Below are 19,392 nucleotides of genomic sequence, written 5' to 3'. Positions count from 1 at the left end.
AGGATCCAATGAAGCTATTACTCCAAACCCAAAGCTTCTTATACTTCTTTGTATTTCCCAAGGCACCTAACGTGAAGCCTTAGAGTTAAATAGTTAACAAGAATTAATTTTGTGCCAGGGGTAGCTAAGTGGCACAGTGCTGGGCATGGAGTCAGGAAGAATCATCTTCCTGAGTTCAAATATGGCCTTGGACACCTACTAGCTGTGTGACCTTGGGCAAGTCACTTAACCCTGCTTGCCTCAGTTTCCTCATCTGTAGAATGAGCTGGGGAAGGAAATGACAAACCACTCCAGTATCTCTGCCAAGAAAACCCCAAATAGGATCATGAAGAGTCAGAATCAGACATAACTGAAACAAATGAACAACAACAACTATGTGCCAGGCACTGGACTAAGAGATGAGGAGAGAAAGGGACAACCAGTCTCTGCCCTCAAGGAGCTTATAGGAGGCACTAAATAAGTACTTTCTGATTGGCTAATAACAAATATCACGTTGATTCTGGAGCTACCTTCTTCCCTTTAAAGGATGTACAAAACCTCTTACAGTATTTTAGGTCCTATGAAAGGAGCTTCTCAAATTCTTAAGGGGAAGGGGGTGTTTTCAGAACAATCAGGACCCTCCTACAGTGCCAGCTCATTAACCTCATCCCCTAGTCATGATGCAGCCACAATTCTCTCTCATCAGCCATTTTTATTGCTTCCCTGCTAAAATCCACAGACTCTGGGCTGTTCATATCCAGACCCCAGCTCCTTCCAGAGCAGAAGCATAGAAGCTCATAGGGCACATCTTCATGGTGTGCTAGCACCTTGTTCACTTCTCATGATTCCCTGGACACTTGCTTGCCTGCTCTTGACCTCATTACTTGGTAACTCTTTGACCTTTGCTGCGTCTTGCCTGGATTCCTGACTCCTTGGCCTTGGCCTGGATTTTGACAACTGATTGCTTCCTTGAGGTCTGGCCCAGAACATCAAGATTCTTGACCCCTTGAATGACTGGCCAATGGTGGTTAAACATCGCCAAAGCCCCACATTACCTACGAACTCACCAACATCCTGTTTCTCCTACTTCTGGCACCACCTAATTAGTGTGGCAAAGCCCAACCCCTGCTTTGTACTTGACTTGCCATATTCCTAATCTCAGCTAGCATCTGCCCTTTGCCAAGATACCATTTTGTCTGTAATACCTGCCATAGTTTGCCAGTAAGCCATTGGGTAGCTTTTTAAGTCACCTCCTTTTTTTTTTAGTATACCTTTGTTCTCAGCTTCTAATGAAAGGCTTTTTAAAAAAGCCCCATTGGGGATTTTAAAATGAAGGGATAAGCTTTAATCATTATGAAGTAAGATTTTTTTTTTTTGGACAGGGGTGGCCACCACAAAAGCAGGCTAATCCTACCTGTGGTCTCCAGCTGTGGTCCAGCCCCCTATGCTAGTCTTACTTTTCACAGTTTTCTCCCTCCCTTTGCTGCAGAACCTATAGCTAACTAAAAGCATCCAGGTTTTCACAAAAACTTCCATGACATTGGTACATATGAGGTATTGAAAAGTTGGACTTTGCCTATATTTGCAGATGGAAATGCTTGTTCCATTCCATAAGTTAATAATAAATACAAAATTAAAAAGATGCTGAATTATACTGAGATTACTACACCACAGGCTGGCTGACCCAAGGAGAAGATGGGGTCAGCTCCTGTGGAAAGACTTTTTAAGAGATAACATGCTCATCTTGTAATAAACTACTGCTCTGATCACAACTGCACAGTGCTTGGCACATTAGCAAGCATTCAATAAAGATTCTTGATTTAACATAAAAGTAAGGACTGAGTATGGGGACACCCAGTATTGCAAGAGGACCAGCTGCCAATAAATGGCATTTGGAAAGTTCATAGATAGGTTGGTTACACATGAAAATCAGATATGAGAATGAGGCTCATGGAAAGGTAGCGGCACTTCTGAAAGCTTTAGGATGGGTGACGAAGAGGCAGAGAAGGTCAAAATGGAAAATTTTAAGCCTACTTTCATTTCCTTGTCTGATAATTTTTAAAGAAAATGCCAAACTCAAAACAAATCCATCAAAAATCACCTGAATCTTAAAGGATGCCAGAAAGCCATGCAAACTCTGCAGTGAGCAGAACCATTCACTTGAACCACACTAAAAAGCCATTCCACAATGAAAAGAGCAAACAGAGTTTGAAAAAGAGCCGACAGAATGAAAAGGCCAGGAGATGCCCTCCATAATCTTTCGCTGTTGCTTTATTAAGCTTTTCCATTCTTTCCTAAATGAACTTCTAACTCTTTCTGACTGCGATTGTGATCTCTTTCTAGATAAGTCAGGTTAAAGAAGAAAAAAGAATGGAAAAGTAAGCTTTGGCTTAACACAGGGGAAGACAGAATGGAGGGCTAAGTCTGAAGAATGAAATTACTCTTTGGAGGATGGAGAAAGCAGAGATGTTGAGATGATAACATAGAAGTGCACAAGGAATTGGCCATAGACTATTTGACAACACAGGATGCTGCATTTGGAGGGAACGATTTAAATCCCAAATACCCAATGTTCCAAAATGTATCTGACTTAATTGGAAAATATAACCACTCATGTCCATGAAACCTACCTTTTGAGAGACACTTACTTTATCTCACTTCAGAATAATGTCAAAGGGACTAATTACTACATATCAAAAGAAGAAGCAACTGCTAAAAATCTCTCTAAAGGTTAGTGCACCTCATAGACACGCTATTGAATGATGACTTGACTGATCACCAAGCAAATGAGTTAAAAAAATGACAGAAAAGAAAAAATGAAAGCAAACACCACGCCACCACACACTCCCGCTAACCAAAGAATGCCAAACACACACTTTAGTACAACAACATAGGTAGAGAGCACAGAATTACCTTTCTATCCTCTCTAGGAAGGATAGAGCAGTCTCCAGGAGTATAATCCCATATCTTTTTTGGAGGCTGATGGGAAGCAGAGGAGGAAATGAAGAAATGAGAATAAAGACAACACAAAGAACGTGGAGACTGGTTTAAAACAGAAAGGGTCACAGGAAGGGAACCGTATCAACATAGAAAAGGGAAGATAAAAAAAAACAAAACAAAAGGGGCAGTTTGTTATTGTGCTGATATCAAGGAGGAAAAACTAGGGAGAAGGCTAGGGAGAGTTTGGAATTAGGAACACTTACTAGGAAGTCGGTAACATTCTGTATTCCTCAAGAGTAAATACTATTGGTTTTTAAATGTAAAAAAAAAATTTTTTTAAATTCAAAGAAAAAATTTTGACTTCTGGTTTTCCTTTCTAAAAAGAGGATGATGCCAAAGCCTCCATTTTTTTAAAAAGTCATTTCTTTCCACAGCAAGTATATACTTCATTAATGAACAATCAACTTGTAGGACTAGAGATGTAAGGTAGTTGGAACTCTTTGTTCAAAAGCTTTTCTTGGCAGTGAAATTTAATGTATCTTAAAGTGTATTATGGTAAGTATGCTGCACATACTTCTTGCTGCTAAGGTTTTTTAAAAATCCCTTTTCAATTTATGCTAAATAGCTTATTGCAGGATTATTAGGAGCATGGAGAGCTTTCTCAATCCACTTGTAGATTCATTTCAGCAGAACTGAAAGTTGGTTTATTTCCTGCGAAATAGGTCTTGGTCCTATTTTCTCCTTGATTTCTGGTACATTGTTGGAGCAGTATTACTAACGAACCCTCCCTGGATTTCTCCACTTCCTCCCCCAATAGTTTGCTTTAAACTTTTGGCAATGAGGGTGTTAAGTTGGTAGCCAGCTCTGTGACTTCTTAGATACCAATGACCACCAGCACTGCTCTTCTGTCTGGAAACTCATTTCTGGTAGCAGTTTTTCTTTTGCAGGTCTTTCCCACCTCCATGTTCTCTCCTGAATGTCTGCCCACTCCCTACCCAACCTTTTCTTTCCCTGACCTGATTCTTCTCTATGAAAGGGATGAAAAAGGCTTTGGAGTCCTGGTTTTCCCTTTTTAAAAGCAGAAATCAGTGCAAAGGACTTCAATTTTTGGATTTTTTTTCTCCCATAGTAAAAACATATATTAAAAAATATAAAAACATTAACGATCCACACTTCCAGGACTGGCCATTTATTGGCCAGTCTTTCCCGGGGTTCAAGGTAAAGAAGTGATCCCAGGCAGGAAGGGGATTAGCACTTGCAGGCAAACCCATTTCTTAGACCCATCTCTTCCTTATGGATTTTTCTACTCACACTCTACTAAGTCTCCATCTCATCTGGCTTCATTGCAGCCAGTGTTTTCCTTAAGACCAGCTCTCCTATCCTTTTTTTGAAAGAAAAAAAAAATCAGTGTAGTCATATACATTTGATTATCATAAGCTGATGGGTCTTATCTTGTTTCCTGTTACTTTTCCTCTTCATTTCCTAACAATTGTATGATTGGGGAAAAGATCTGGGCCAATGATGCACGAGAAAAGAGATAATAGATAGAAAGACAAAAGGCTGTACTCTTACCCATGGAATTTGTTTTTCTTTAAAAAAAGAAAAAAAAGTTAGAGGAAGGTCTCCAGTGTGTTGGGCAGACCCTTTATGAGAGTATTGATAAGAAATTCCACTGCTAATGAATCTGTAGATGGGTTGCAATCAGCATCTCTGGAGGGACTGTAGCTGTTCAGATCATGGATCCATTGAATTACTGGAATTTTCCTAGAATAATTTTACTTTTTCAAACTCCACTGTGATGGAGCTGAACTAAAGGAAAAAAGTCTTTGTCTCAGTGAGAAGAGCTGGGATAGGTGTGTGGGAAATCTGGGTTCTTCAGAGTTCAGGCAGGCACTGATGGAAACCAGCTGGCTCACTGGACAACACAGTTATCCCTTCCACATTGCGGGGGGAGGGGGGTGTAATTAGGGGCTCTCTTGATCTGGAAAATCCTCATAAAATTTTTTGGCCCTCCCTTCATACCAGAGAAGAATTATTATGGTGTTAAAAGATAAACTATGTTGAGATTATACAATACTATACATACATATTGTGCATTTTGGAGTTTCTAAACTTTTTCTATGTGGTTTGCTGGCTTTTGCCCATCACCTGAGGCTTCTGCAAAACCCTCAAAATTCCCATATTGTTTCTTTATGCCAACCTGCAATATATTGAAACCATGTTGGGGAAAGTCACAATGTGGAAGGGATAACTGTACAAGAAACCCCACCAAGAGCATTTGGACATTTTCTTTTTCTGCCTCAAGACCTATCAAGTGGCAGCAGGGTACAATGGACTTGTAATCAAGAAGACCAACTTTTAAATCCTGGGCGAATCCCTCTGTGCCTCAGTTTCTTCACCTCTAAAATTGGGTTGGACCTGATGCCTCCTAAGGTTTCTTCTCCATCTAAATCTATAATCCTAAACCTGCATTGTTTTCCTTGGCTTAACAATATAGGACTCATATGCTAGAGCTATCCCTTATCTTCTGCGCTTATTATCTCTATTCCTCAGATGAATCTGTCCATGTCTTATGATAGAGAGTCAGTACTAGCAGGATAATCTAGGTTCAAGTCTTGCCCTGACTCTGGGCAAGTCACAACCTCCCAGTGGTCCAAGTGATTTTCTCCTACTGTAAATGACAGAATTGTTCATCTGCATCCATCGAGGGAATTTCTAAACTGGGAGTCTCTCCCACCCCCTCAACATCCCTCCCCAAAAAGGCACAGACCAAAACCAACTAGCCAAATATACAAAACTCTAATGCTAACAATATGGGCATTAATTACAAGAAGTCTTATTGAGGGAGATATTTCCTTGTTATAGAAATATCCTCATTACTACTTCATAGAAAATTAGAGATGAAAGATGCTTAGAGATCATCTAGTTCAATCTCTTCATTTTACTTTTGATAAAACAAAGGTTCAGTGACCCACAGATGTGGCAGCAGTTTAGTGACAGAGCCAGGATTAGGGCTTGGGTGTGATGAGTTCCACCAAACCAACAAGGTCTCACCTTATCTTCTAAAATAACGCCAAGGTATAATGAATCCTCTTAAAAATTCTGTGATTCCCTGACCCTTATTAGGGCATGGGCTCACATGGAGAAGGCCTCTTATGCCTTACTATAGGTACTGTAAAAGGAAAATAGGAAAAATTGAATGTTTTGCACCAGGACTGCAGATAGACTGGAGAAAAATAGTGGCATTTTAGGACAACACTTTTTAAACTTATAAAAGCCTTATAATAGCCTTTAGCCTTATAAAAAGACTAGGGATGGAAAGACAGAAAATCTCCAGTTTAAAAATGGGCTATATTTCAAAATAATAATGATAGCTGACATTGATAAAAATGATCCTAGGATTGTTAAAAGGATAAAAATGTGAGATATTTGTAAAGTACTTTGTAAACCTTAAAGTGCTATGCGTATACACACACGCACCCCCCAAATATTTATAGAATCACCTTCTGTGATAATAAAGTAGATATTCTTTGATGGGAAATTGCTAAACAAATTATGCTACATGAATGTAATAGAATATTACTGTGCTGTGAGAAAGTATGAATGGGATGAAAACAGAGAAGCATGGAAAGATCTATGTGAACTGATACAGAGTGAAGTGAGCAGAGCCAAGAGAACAATAGGCAAAATTACTAAATGAAAATGGGAAGAACTGCACATAAAGAAATCAAAAATGAAAGATACATGTTTTCAGACTTTTTCAAAGTATCAATCTACCGTGTTGATTTTCTTCTTTTTTTTGTCTTAAAAAATACTATGTTATATGGGTTGCCTCTCTGGGTGAATGAGGGGGAATAATACTGGAGAAAATTATGATGATGTAAAAACAAAATATATCAATAAAAACTTATTTTAAAGAATACTATGTAAATGTTTTTGTTGTTATTCAGTGGTGTCCAACTCTTGTGACCCTATTTGGGGGTTTCTTTGCAAAGTGGTTTGCCATGTCCTTCTCCAGCCCATTTTACAGATGAGGTAACTGAGGCAAACAGGGTTAATTGACTTGCCCAGGGTCACACAGCTAGTAAGTGTTTAAGGCTGGATTTGAACTCAGGAAGATGAGTCCAGTCAAGGTGCTCTATCCCCTGCACCACTAGCTGCCCTATATAAATGTTAGCTATTATTATTATTATTATCATTATTAAGCTTTTTTAAGGTTTACGAAGTGTTTTACATATATTATCTCCTTAATTCCCACAATAAACCTGTGAGGTAGGTGCTATTGTTATCCCCATTTTAGAGATGAAGAAACTGAGGCTAAGAGAGGTTAAGTGACTTGCCCAGGGTCACACAAGTGTCTGAGACAGCATTTAAAGTTGGATAGTCTTAAATACAAGTCCAGAATTCTACTCACTGCACCACCTGGCTTCAAGCAAGTTCTATTCTAAAAATTTATTTTTTCATGTATTTTGGAATTCAGACCCTAATTTCCCAAAGAAATAAAGGTAAAACTGATGCTTCATTTTTCCAGGTTGCCAGCAAAATCCTATTTAACTCATAATATGGCTGAAATGCTGCTATATATTTGCTCCTAAAATAGTAGGGGAAAAAATTCCTAATGCTAATAATCAAAATGTAAAAGCAATAAAATGGAATAAGAAATAATTTATCTGGAATGCTATTGCTCAAGGAAAGTGACTTTACATAACAAAAGGAGTATAAGGAAATTTTTGTGAAGATTTTGAAGGTGATTTTTTAGTACTTTCAAGGTTAATAACCCTCACTCTTTATCAAATATAATTAATGAACATCTCAAGGCATTTTTTTCCTTGTTAAAAGTATGTTATCAGCATCATTCTTATGCTTATTAGCTTTATTAGAGGGTTGGGCTGTTTGGTTTGTTTGGGGTTTTTTTTTTTTTTGGTCTCAAAAATGAACTGGAAAGAACGGGTAAGATAAAAAGAGGTTTTCCTTTGGTGACTAGACAAGATTCAAAAGCAAAAGGGAAGAATGTAAAGAGGAAACACATGTATGAGTAAAAAAATAAAAGATTGCCGAAGGCAGAATTGAGTTGTTAAATTGAAAGACAGAGGCAAAGAGGAGAATATTGTATGTGCACAGACCCCTTGAGGGTGAAGAAAGGAGGTGGTAAAGGGATTTGAGGCATGCAGTTCCCCAGGTTGGCCACCAGATGGAGATGTCACTCCAGTATAGTTTAGGTCTATTTGGAGGAGGTATTGGGAGTGGTGGATGTTTATCAGGTTTTCACACACTGGTGCTAGTAATTAGATTGCCTGCATAGTCAAACCATTTTGGGCATTGTCAACTCAGACGAGCTTTTTAAACCTCAATGAATGATAAAAGTCAGGATTTAACATTTTTTTTTGAAATAAAAATATCAATTTCTGATTTACAAATACAAATCCTTCCCCAAATCGCAATAACTCAAATGGTAGACTATTAAATTTTCATATATGCAAGGGGTGTGCTGAAGCCAACTCCAGGGAGAGCCCCTTGTTAAATTTTCAGGGTGGGCATTTATATCTTGGAAATCAGCAAATACTACAATCAGGGCTTGATGTATTGTTTTACAGATTGTCTAGGCTTATGGAGAAAACATTAACGACATGAATTAAATTTTAAAGTGTGCTCTATGCACATTCCCTCTCCCTCACCCTCAGGGCCAGTTGTTAAACATTTACCAGCATGACCCTAATTAAAACCCTAGATTTTTTTTCAGGCTAAATTCCTTGCCCCACAAATTCTCTTTTGTAGCTGAAACACTTTATCCCCCAAAGTGACTTGTATTTTAAAGTTAATTTTTAGCCATCAGGAGTAAAGAGAAAGGGAACATATATTTTAAGCTTGATTCTCAGCTTCTGGTTTATGCAGTCCAACTGAGAGAGCAACCTTCTTTTAGTATCCCTTCTGTGCAACAACTAAAAAGCTTTGTTTTACATGCTGAAAATAGACCTGTGAAAATTCCCAATTCCCAATCTCATTTTCTGATTTATGGCCACCATCTCATTAAATTTGCCTACAACTGTGTTACATTCTTGGATAAAGCCTACATGAGTTCCATTAAACTTTCCATTCATGGAGTACTTTATTCAGTCTGTTCTTACACTACCTCATGTGTCTTTAAAACAACCTAAAACAAAACAAAACAAAACCCAAAACAAAACAACCCAACCCTAAAATAACCTTTAAAGAAAAATAAAGCAGCAGATTCACCACTCTTTTCACCATACTTAATGTGTTTTACTGTCTTAAAAAAATCCAAGGGATGCTAGGATGTGGTCAACTAAGTGAATGGGAGAAGAAGCATCTAAAATTGTGCTTGTGGTCATATTTATGCATCATTGACTTGGGAATTCCTTCCTAGGAGATCCTGATTGGAGAAAGGTCCATCTGATGCTCACTGTCCTTGAATGCCTAACACACATCAGTAATGATGGACTGATCTCTCCCTGCATGTCAGATGCTGCTGTTCTACCCTTACTGTGTTCTTTGACAGTAGATCTGAGACTTTGGGACAGATGAGCACCTACAGCTTCATTTTAAAAAGGAGGCTAGGTCCACGGAAGCTCTTAAACTTACCGGTCTCCCAAACTCCAATTCCGAAAAGAATTTATACCAAGGTTCATTCTTTAAATCTATCTCTTCTGGGCTTATATCCCGAGTCTACAGGAGTTGGTGATAGGCGAATGGAAGAAAGAGAAGGATACCATTATGCAAAGATTACATAGGAAAAAGGACCATTAAAGATGCAGTACTTTCCTCATTGAAATGTGTTGTTTTGTCCAATGTTAGCATTTTTCTATTACTGTTGATATATATTAGAAATGAGGAGTTGGGGAGAAGATCGGTTAGAAGATGTAAGGGAAAGGTGTAAGGTTTATAAAAAGTGGGGAGCTGAGGCTAGTCAAGGAAAGTGACTCAATCCACAGTCACAAAACGAATGCACTAGATAGATAGGTAGTCCCGCATTAACATTACTGGACTAGGCTCCCTCCCACCCAGAGCCTAAATAATATTTTTGTATGATATTGATAATATTTTTGTATAATATTTGATAACATTTTTGTGTGCTTTTCAGAATTTGAAAAAAAAATCCTTATTTCGGTTTTGCAAGGAGCCATTCAACTAAAGTGAAGAACCAGCTACATTCACCAAAGGTTTTTTCATGGTTTGGTAAATTTCTGGTAGATATCTGCAAGGCTTGTTTATTTGACAGAAAATAAGTATAGTTGTAAAATTGTACATAAGCCCACCCATACATACTGCATCTTTAATGGCACATGAATATGCAAGAAACCACGTCCTATAAACAGTAAAAGTGAAAGATGACCTTCCAGGTAGGAACAGAGGACACAAGTGGAAAGAACCCATTTCAAAACAGGTGTTTAAGGGATGAAGCAGACAATATCCTTTGTATTCTAACAAGTATTAAGGAATTAATTTTTAAAAATAAAAGTTAAAGAAAAGCTGGACAGGACAGATAACAATGCAATAGAAAGGAGAGTCACTTCTGGGTAATATTAAAATAGTTTGGGTTAGATTTTTCATCCTATAAAATTCTCATGGGAGGACAATTTTCCTCAATATGTTTTTATAATTTATATCTCTCTATAAAAGTCAAATGCCTTATTCTGAGGAACAAATATGTTCCTGAAAAATTGTCTATGGAGCAAATTTCTATAATTCTAATTATGTTTTCCCATTTCCTATTATCACCATGAAGATGCATTTCCATGGAAAAAGTTTTGGCCCTGAGGTATGATTAAATTCACATACAAAAGAAGTCACAGATCTTTCAAAATCAGAAAAGAAAGGATATTTTCTGACAAAATATGAATAATAAGGAAATAAGCAAAAATGTATATACTCTACCAAAATTTAAAACATTGCAATAGAAATTTCACTTCTTTGGGATTCTCTGCATATGAATTGCCTCCCGTTTGAAATGGCTCTGTTTCTATCCCAAATTTTTCATTATGTTTTGTTATGAGGTGACAACTCTTAATTTTAGTTTCGTTAATAGCTCTTTTACAGTGGTTAGCAAATACCGATGAGTTTATTTAGCATTCTTTGAAAGCTCCTTATGGCTCTGGCTGGCTCCTTCTACATATGACATACATCACACACTACCTTAAGAGGTTTTTTACCATTACTCTTTCAATCTATACATTCAGATTTCCACATACTATATTTCCTTGAATGGAAGTTAATCTGGATTTGAGCTAACCTTTAACTAAAACAGACAGCAGACATCAGTTGAAGTCAGTGGTAATGGACAATATCAGCCAAGTTTTGCCCCTTTACTCAAATACCCCAAAGCTTTGGCTTCTTTGGAGCCAGATGCAATTCCCTCTAATTTCATTAAGGCCCTGACTCTGAAGTCCAGAGGGAGAAGACATCTGAAATAACCTAATTTCAGTATTTCTTTTTAGAAAATAAAGCAAAAAAAAAAAGCCAAAATTTAAATAATACTTGCCTAGTACTTAGAAGAAGATAGGTGTTCAGAAGGGAGTAGCTTAGGTCCTGGGCAAATCTGGCTCATTGTGGAATAGCATTTCATGAAGTACTACTATATAGTTTACTCATATCAAAATGTTATTTATAAACCATTCCCTGGGAATAAATAAGGTATTTCTGGAAGCTGCATTAACTCTTTCAGGACAATGATACCAAGTATTGGCACTCACTATCTTAACAAAACTAACCCAAGAATTCTTTTTCACTGAGGTTTCTCTTGCCAGGATTAAGACTAAAGCCACAGGCAGATGTCAGTCAATACAGGCTGTAAGAGCCTGTCTTCTCTCTCACAGCAGGGAAAAAAATTTCAGCAATTCATGAAACTAAATGTTAACTGAAACTCCCCATATGGCAGTAACATCTGCATTTCATTTTGTGGTTTGTAGTTTAGCTTTTGATCAAATTATGTATAAGATAAATAATCTAAAATGGCCCATAACTCCTGCATGCTTTCCTGGCCTACCTGTGGGGTTAGGTCCCACAGCACAAAGCAGAATCTTCTTTATTGTTTACACTTATCCTTTCTACAACTTGGAACAGTCCCTAAAGTGCTACCACTCCTTTGTATAAACACCCCAGATCTCCTCTGAGATTAAGTCCAGCCCTGGCTGTGTGTCAATACTGCTGCCTATGCATGAGCCTGAATTTATCATTTTAACAATGAAAGTGGATGATGGAGTAGGGAACATATCTTATTAAGTTTCAAGATGATACTTATCTAAGGTAGGGTGGGTGACAAGTATAGGAGAGCAAACATTCAAAATAACCTCCATACATTAGAGAAGAAAAAAAACACAGAAATGGGTTTCAGTAAAGGATTTCTTTTTGGGGAGGGTCTGGGGGGAGGGATTATCAGGTGCCAAACACATGTAAGATTGTGACAAAGAAGATGTCCAATCTCCCAAGTTTGGAAGAGGAGGGTGTAGATTTAGGTCACAACATAAGGGAGTTGGATCAGATATAAGGGAGAACTTCCAGACAGTGAGGATTGTTATACTCAAGAGAAGTCCATTAGACTGGAAGATCTTCTATGAAGGCCTTCTAAAATGGCCATAAATCTCACCAATCTAGTATTGTTTAGGTGTGTATCTACCTATGGCAAGACAAATCAGATCCAGGGATACCCTCCAGCCCCATGAGATGGTCCTGTCTAACCTTTTGATAAATGGCTTACAGAAGTCTATCCAGACATAATTTAAAATGTCACACTTAGCAAAGTTTAATCCTATATATGTATATAAACAATGTGTCAGCCCATTTTAAAAAAAAGGCAGAAAGATCCCCAGTGAATGGAAAACTCTGATTATGAACATCACAAGGAACACTTGGGGAACTCACACCCTAACTTCTCTATTTATGTTGCATTTGGAACTGCCAAAAACAAAAACAAAAACCCAGCAGAATCAAATACTGCAAAAATACAAGAATGGTTAAAATGTCACTAGAGGTAGCATATTTATGGCCACCCAAAGACTAAGACTTGGACTGAAATTTCTGCTTTCAAATCATAACGTTCCACTTATGCCAATGGTCTTCCTTTAAAGGGCAGTGCTCAACTTGGGGGAATGCGGCTTGTCCTTTGAGCCTCAGCCAAAGTATCATCTTCCGCAAGAAGCCTTACCCAGTCCTCCTTAATCTTGGTGCCTCCCCTCTGAGAATGCCTTCAATTTATCCAGTATGCAATATTGTCTCTCCCATTAGCTTGCGAGCTCCTTGAGAGCAGAGACTGTTTTTTGCCTTTCTTTGTATCACCAGTGCTTAGCACAGTGCCTGGCACATAGTAGGTGCTTAAGAAATACTTGTGACTGACTGCTATTGAAATGCATTGCTAGCTTGTAGGAAACAATCACTGAGACCTCACTTTTCTCAAAGGCCCCTTTTTCTAGTCTATGATCCTCATTCCTGGGTGCTGCTAGAAACTTACAGGAGCTCCTGCTTTCCCAAGGAGATCTATGTAGAACTCAAAAGTCAACCTGCAGCAGTCACGTAAAAGAGGTGAGGACAATGCTGATTGATTCTTGGGTGTTTCCTATAATACCACTAACAAAACCCTTAGGAAGGAAGGTCAAAGAGCTCCTGTATAGCTGACATGTAAATATCGCCATTTGTGGCACACTGAGAAAATAATACTTAAGGAACCCTCCTGATGGCCCCCAGTTCTGAAAGAGATTCCATAAGTTACTAATAACTGGGGGGGGATCAGAAAATGGGTCAATCTTCAAGAAAAAGACAGGACAATTTGGGAACAAATAGTAATACTTAAAAATTTCTTAGCTCTACTAATATATTTTGGTGAGGGCCAGGAATGGTATTAAAGTGTACTATCACTAGATAGTATTTATTTTTAAGGAGCATATGCATCAAAGCATGCTGGTCCTATTGATAGAGACAATATGACTGTGATATAGAACTTTCAAATACATAAAGGAATAGTGGCAATGTAAGCTGTTCTTCTGGAACTTTTTGCTTAAAATAACCTTTTTACATATTAAGAGCCCAATATCAATAATTATGGTAATTTTGGTGAATTGTTAACTATTTTCTGTGGTAATCAAAGCTGTTAATTATATTTTTGATATCTCTCACATGATGATTCTAGTAAAAGATCAATGACCTATTATTTGAAAACATATGAACTGAAAAAATTTCAAGAAAATAAGATGTATGGTGAGAAGACTATTTTTATTGTCCGTTTGTATTATATGTAGTCTGGTCAGTTTCCCTAAAAACATATTCCCAGCACAAATTCCACAATGGAATTCCAGCAATGGAAGCCAACTGTTGTGTTTGGTGGGCCTAGAAGTGTTTGGCTGGCCTTTGAATTCCTTTATCTATACAATGCAGTATATAAACCAACTTTTCTTAATGTTCAGTTACCAAAGGGAGGATCTTTATCAAGCTCACTTGCCATTTGCAAAGATTCTTCAAAATTTTACAGACCCAATGAAAGGACTTTGTTTTAAAAGGTGGTCTCCTTTTCTATAAATGCAATTTTTACATCATCAGTTGCTTGTAGATATGAAATCATATAGAGAAGCCATGATGCTCGAAGAACACTGGATTTATATTCCTCCATTGCCCCCACCCAAACCACATGTATCAAAGCAAGGACAGCTTCATAGAGAAGCAGCATTTAAAATTCATCTTTGGAGTATTTTCTTAACCATACCATCAATTTAAATACTGAATTTCTAACTCGCTAATAGCTCTCTGTGAAATAGATACATGATTAAAAACAAGGAGCCACACTTTTTAAACTATTTAAAGAAGCCAGAATGAAAACCCAGTAAATTAACTAAGGATTAAAAAACAATGATGCCAACAAAGACAACTAGTAAATTAGCATTTTCTTAAAAATTAGAATTAGTAAATTCATGCATAGGGAGAACAATAGATCTACCCTGCTTCCTTCCCCCTCCCCCCCAAAAAATTCTTTAAAAGCAGGAGACAGACTGTTTTAAGAATTACTTGTGAATCTCTGGAAAGGCGAAATAGCGCAAAAATATGTAATATAAGAATTGTTCTACTGAATAAAGCAATTCCACCGTAAGCAGAAAAATAGAAATCAGTTTTGTCATGTATTCAAATCCAAGAAATCAGGAAAAAAGAGACAAGAGAACTGTAAGGTGGACTAATTACCATCTTTTCATTTGTCAGAACTGAGGACTTGCCCGGCTGATATTCATAAATGCTTTTAGGTTCTGCACGGTATTTTCTAGTGTCCACTTTCTTATCTGGGGGCTCCCAGTCATTTCTGTGAAAAGAAAATCAATGCAATTCATTATCAAGACAAATGGCATCTCTTTTGGATGTAACACATAGGCAGGCTGCAGCTCTAAAATAAGACTGCTTTGAAAGAAATATATGTGTGTATAATTAGATAGGAACTAAAAAACAACAGATTATAGCCTGCTATTCAGATCTCATACAAGTCAGATTGGAGAAAAAAAGGATAGGTTATATTTGGACCAGTACAGTAGTCTGCCTGTGGCTAATTTTTGTTTAACTGAACAATTTTTAATATGAATGAAGAAGCTTATTTAAGAGAGAATAATCTAGTAGCGTTTTTTTTCTTCTATCAACAAATTTACAGTTTATAGTATGCTTCTGCTGCTCTTATAAAGGAAAATTTTTAATTGAGGCAGGGGAAAAAAAAAAAACAACCTTAAAATAGTCTTGTTCACCCCATGCTCCCTCATCTCTTAGTGCTCCAAGGGCCTTCTGGAGGCCCTTCCTTCCACCTAGAATTCCATTCCTCAGTATCTTCACCCATTGAAAATCTAACTATCCTTCAAGGCCCAGCGCCGCACCCCCCATGCAGTTTTCCCTGGTTAACTAGCCATAAACATGGAGCTCCCATCACCCTTCATCTGGACCTCTCATGTAGTGTTGAACACACTCTACCTGCATACTTTGGCTTTAACTGAAGCGAGAAAGGGATTAGGCCAGCTCTGCTTGGCTCCACTGGCAGAGAACAAAGACCAATGAAGAGAAGCTTCAGAGAGGAATGTTTTGGCTTAACAGGAGCAATAACTTTCTGACAATTAGAGGATAGTGGATCCTTCCCCATTAGACAGAAGTCTTCAAGCAAAGGCTTGAAGGGATGACCACTTGTCGGGGACAATAATAATAATTGGTAATAGCTAGCACTTATATTGGCAAAGTGCTTTACAGATAGGATCTCATTTGATCATCACAACAACCCTGGGGGGGCAGTGTAGGAGCTATTTATACCCATTTTACAGATAAGGAAACTGAGGCAAACATGGGGTGAAGTGACTTGCCCAAGGTCACACAGCTAGTGAATAGCTGAAGCTGGTTTGAACCGCAGTCTTCCCGACTGTAGGCTAGATCGTTGTCAAGGGGATTCTTGGTCAGGTGCAGCTAGATCCTAGGGCCCCTGTCCCTGTGAGATTCTGTGATTCCGTATCTGAATCTCTCAGATGGGATTTTAAGCTCCTTGAGAGAGAAAGAACAAAGGAATTAGAGAATAACTAAAGGTTGAGCATTCCCCAAAGTGCCTAGCATGGAGCCTTGTATACAGTAGATGCCTTAAAGGAAAGAATGCCAAGAAATAGTTTGTCCTCCATAGGGATACGGGCTAAAGAAGATGCATGTGCACTTACCCTATATTCTTAATGAATGATCAATTATCTATGTCATCATAAACATATATAATTTATATCTGTGTGCCATATGATTATATACCTCATATATGTGGATAAACAATGTCTACATGTATGTCAGATTTATATATGTAGATTTATATCAATATGCAAAATATATTATTTGCTGACGTAGATGCGTGTGTATTGATCTCTATCTGAATATTCAGGTATTTTAAGATCACATCAGAGAATTCACTAATCTAGGGAACTCTCTCTACTAGTGTAGGCCGGTACCTGCTCTTTAATTGATAGAGAGCTGCATGTAGCATTGAGAGGTTATGACTCCCAGAACTGCAAAGACAGCACAAATCAGAGGCAAGACTTGGACCCTGGTCTTCCAGACTTCCAGACTCATTATCCACCATACCAAACTGCCTCACATAGAATATATGTTCCCTGAACTGATAAAATCACAAGTCTATCTAGACACAAAGCAAAAAAGTATGAAGAGATATTTCCATGGTGCTTTATAGAGCTTTTTCTTTACATCACCATGAGGTCAGTAATGTGAAGATTATTATGCCCATTTTACAGATAAGAAAAGGGGTGGATTTTGAGAAGGGAATAGACTGGATTTTAAAATATCCTTTAGTCAATAAATATCAATGAAGTAGCTACTTCATTGTGTATTCAGAGTATATCATGTGTGAACAGTGAAAGGCACTGTGTTAGGTATAGTGTGGTAGACAAAGCTGTACATGACATAGTCTCTGCCCTCAACAAATTTGCAGGTGGATAAACCTAAATACTATAAAATACAAGGCAGATTATGATCAGGTCCACATGAGGAGTCAAACTAGGAGTTGCTGATGGGAAGAAGAGAAGAGCAACTGGAATAATCAGGGAAGGCAGCTGGATGAGGTGGCATTTGACCTGCACCTTGAAAGGTAGGATTTTATTAGAGGAGATGATGGTAATAGACTAGAGAGGGAGCAGAGTCTGGAGGTGGGAAGAGTAGCTAGGTGACTATCAAAGTACTCCAGTACTCTTATCTAAGAGATAAGACTTGCCAGGAGGAAAGTAGGGGTAGGAAGGCAGTGATGGAGGTCAAGAATGTTGCCAGGCAAAGCTAATAGGGCTTGCTGATTGGTTGTGAGGCGCAACGAAGGTAGAAGGAACCACAAATCATTCTGAAGTTCGGAGCTTGGGTGACTGGAAGAATGGTGGTGTCCAAAACAGAAATAAGGCAGGAAAAACTGGCTTGTGGAGAAAGGTTTGTTTTAAACATAATGAGTTTGAGGGGGTGGTGGGACATCCAATTGGTCATATAAACCCTTAGAAATGATCTTTCTTCTATGATGGGATATGGAAAAATCACAGAAATGTCTTTTAGCAAACATTTATTGAGGGCATAGTATATACGAGGTCCTCAAGGTAGACACCATAGAAGACACTAAGGAGCATAAGTTCATATGATGATAGATTGAGACTGGATGGGATCCTAAAGGTCATTGAGTCCAATCCTTGTATTTTACAAAAGAAGAAACCCAATGAGGCCCAATGAGAGTAACTATCTGCCCAAGGTAATATAGCTAGTGGCTGAGGTGGGAGTGAAATCTAGGTCTTTTTGACTCCAAATCCAACACTCTATCTACTACAGCATAGTCCCTACCCTTAAAAAATTAGTCCTTAAAGGATATTTAAGATTCATAAAGGCGGAGTGGTGAGAAGCAGACATTTCAGGTGAAGGGATAGCATAAGCAAAAGCATGGAAGTGTACAGGGGCAGAAAAATTTGGTCCACTTTTGGTTGGGCAGGATATAACACTTGATTCTTTCACACTCAAAAGAAAGGTGTGACCTGTATGTCACTTTCCCTTTCTGGAAAGGGAAGTATATTTGGGGTATTCATTAGATGAGATATCCAGCTTGACAGTGGATGAAGGAGCTGCATGGTTGGAAGGATCTGTGTAAGCTGAGAATTCACAAAGTCACAGAAGTTCAGAGTTGGGAGGGTCCTCAGTGGCCATCTAGTTCAGCCCTTACCTGAAAAAAGACTCCTCCTGTTTTCTAGTCTCTGTCTCAAGACCTCCACGGTGGGGAAAAATGACTCTTTCTTGAAGCAGCCAGTTCTACTGTTCTGATTTTTAGGAAATTCTTCCTCATATCAAACTCTCAACCTGATGTCAAACATGTGGTATGATGGACTGTGTGGATATTTCCCAACTCTCCCTTTACCCAAAGCAGTAGATGCAGGACTCACATAGTAGGGAACTATACTAATGGTCCAACTTCTGAGCTACTTTCCTCTCTGGACCTCAGGTTTTTTCATCTATACAATGAGGAGGTTAGACTGGGTGATCTCTAAAAGTCATTCCACTTCTAAATCTATGACCTTATGAGCCTATGGTATCCTAAGACAAACTAGGCTAGGGCTCAGGTTTTGCCTAATGGAAGGAAATTTCAAAAGCTTATAGAGTCTATCTAATATGGTTCCTTTAAATTAAATTTCCAGAGTTGAAGTGGATTGTACCTTTTTTCAGACTGGAGTAAAACCAAGTCACTTAATCCAAGGACTGGATTTGTAACAGGGCCTGTGATTTGACCTTCATCAGTCAATTGTTTGGTTGTAGCAAAACTTATGGACATTTGTCATTCATCAGTCATGTTGACAGGGCAAGACATCCCAAGAAGACTTTGGAGCCACAGAAATAAAGAGTATGTTCCTGGAAATTCCATTATAAAGAAAATTTTGTTTTCTCAAAAGAATAATAATTAGTGGTCATCTTCTGACCAAGGAAGGACTTGGAATCAGGTAAACCACAGAC

The 19,392-nt window shown here is 38.2% G+C and overlaps 1 protein-coding gene across 50 annotated transcripts in view; it reads right to left on the bottom strand.

The window, feature by feature from the left end:
- SORBS1 (sorbin and SH3 domain containing 1) overlaps positions 1-19,392 on the bottom strand; it is a 304,222-nt gene that overhangs the window by 48,033 nt on the left and 236,797 nt on the right. For 36 of the 50 annotated variants that reach the window (XM_036735337.1, XM_036735348.1, XM_036735343.1 and 33 more), the window contains 3 exons: positions 15,097-15,211; positions 9,520-9,603; positions 2,893-2,958 (listed from right to left, as the gene is read on the bottom strand). In XM_036735337.1, the coding sequence (XP_036591232.1) occupies positions 2,893-2,958; positions 9,520-9,603; positions 15,097-15,211 (265 nt within the window). The remainder of the gene's footprint in view (positions 1-2,892; positions 2,959-9,519; positions 9,604-15,096; positions 15,212-19,392) is intronic. The other 14 variants (XM_036735345.1, XM_036735360.1, XM_036735379.1 and 11 more) reach the window with 2 other exon arrangements.

The sequence above is a fragment of the Trichosurus vulpecula genome, chromosome 8, assembly GCF_011100635.1.
Source record: "Trichosurus vulpecula isolate mTriVul1 chromosome 8, mTriVul1.pri, whole genome shotgun sequence".
Lineage (NCBI taxonomy): Eukaryota > Metazoa > Chordata > Mammalia > Diprotodontia > Phalangeridae > Trichosurus > Trichosurus vulpecula.
The sequence above is the reverse complement of the archived record's forward strand: the minus strand, read 5'-3'. Positions and strand labels throughout refer to the sequence as shown.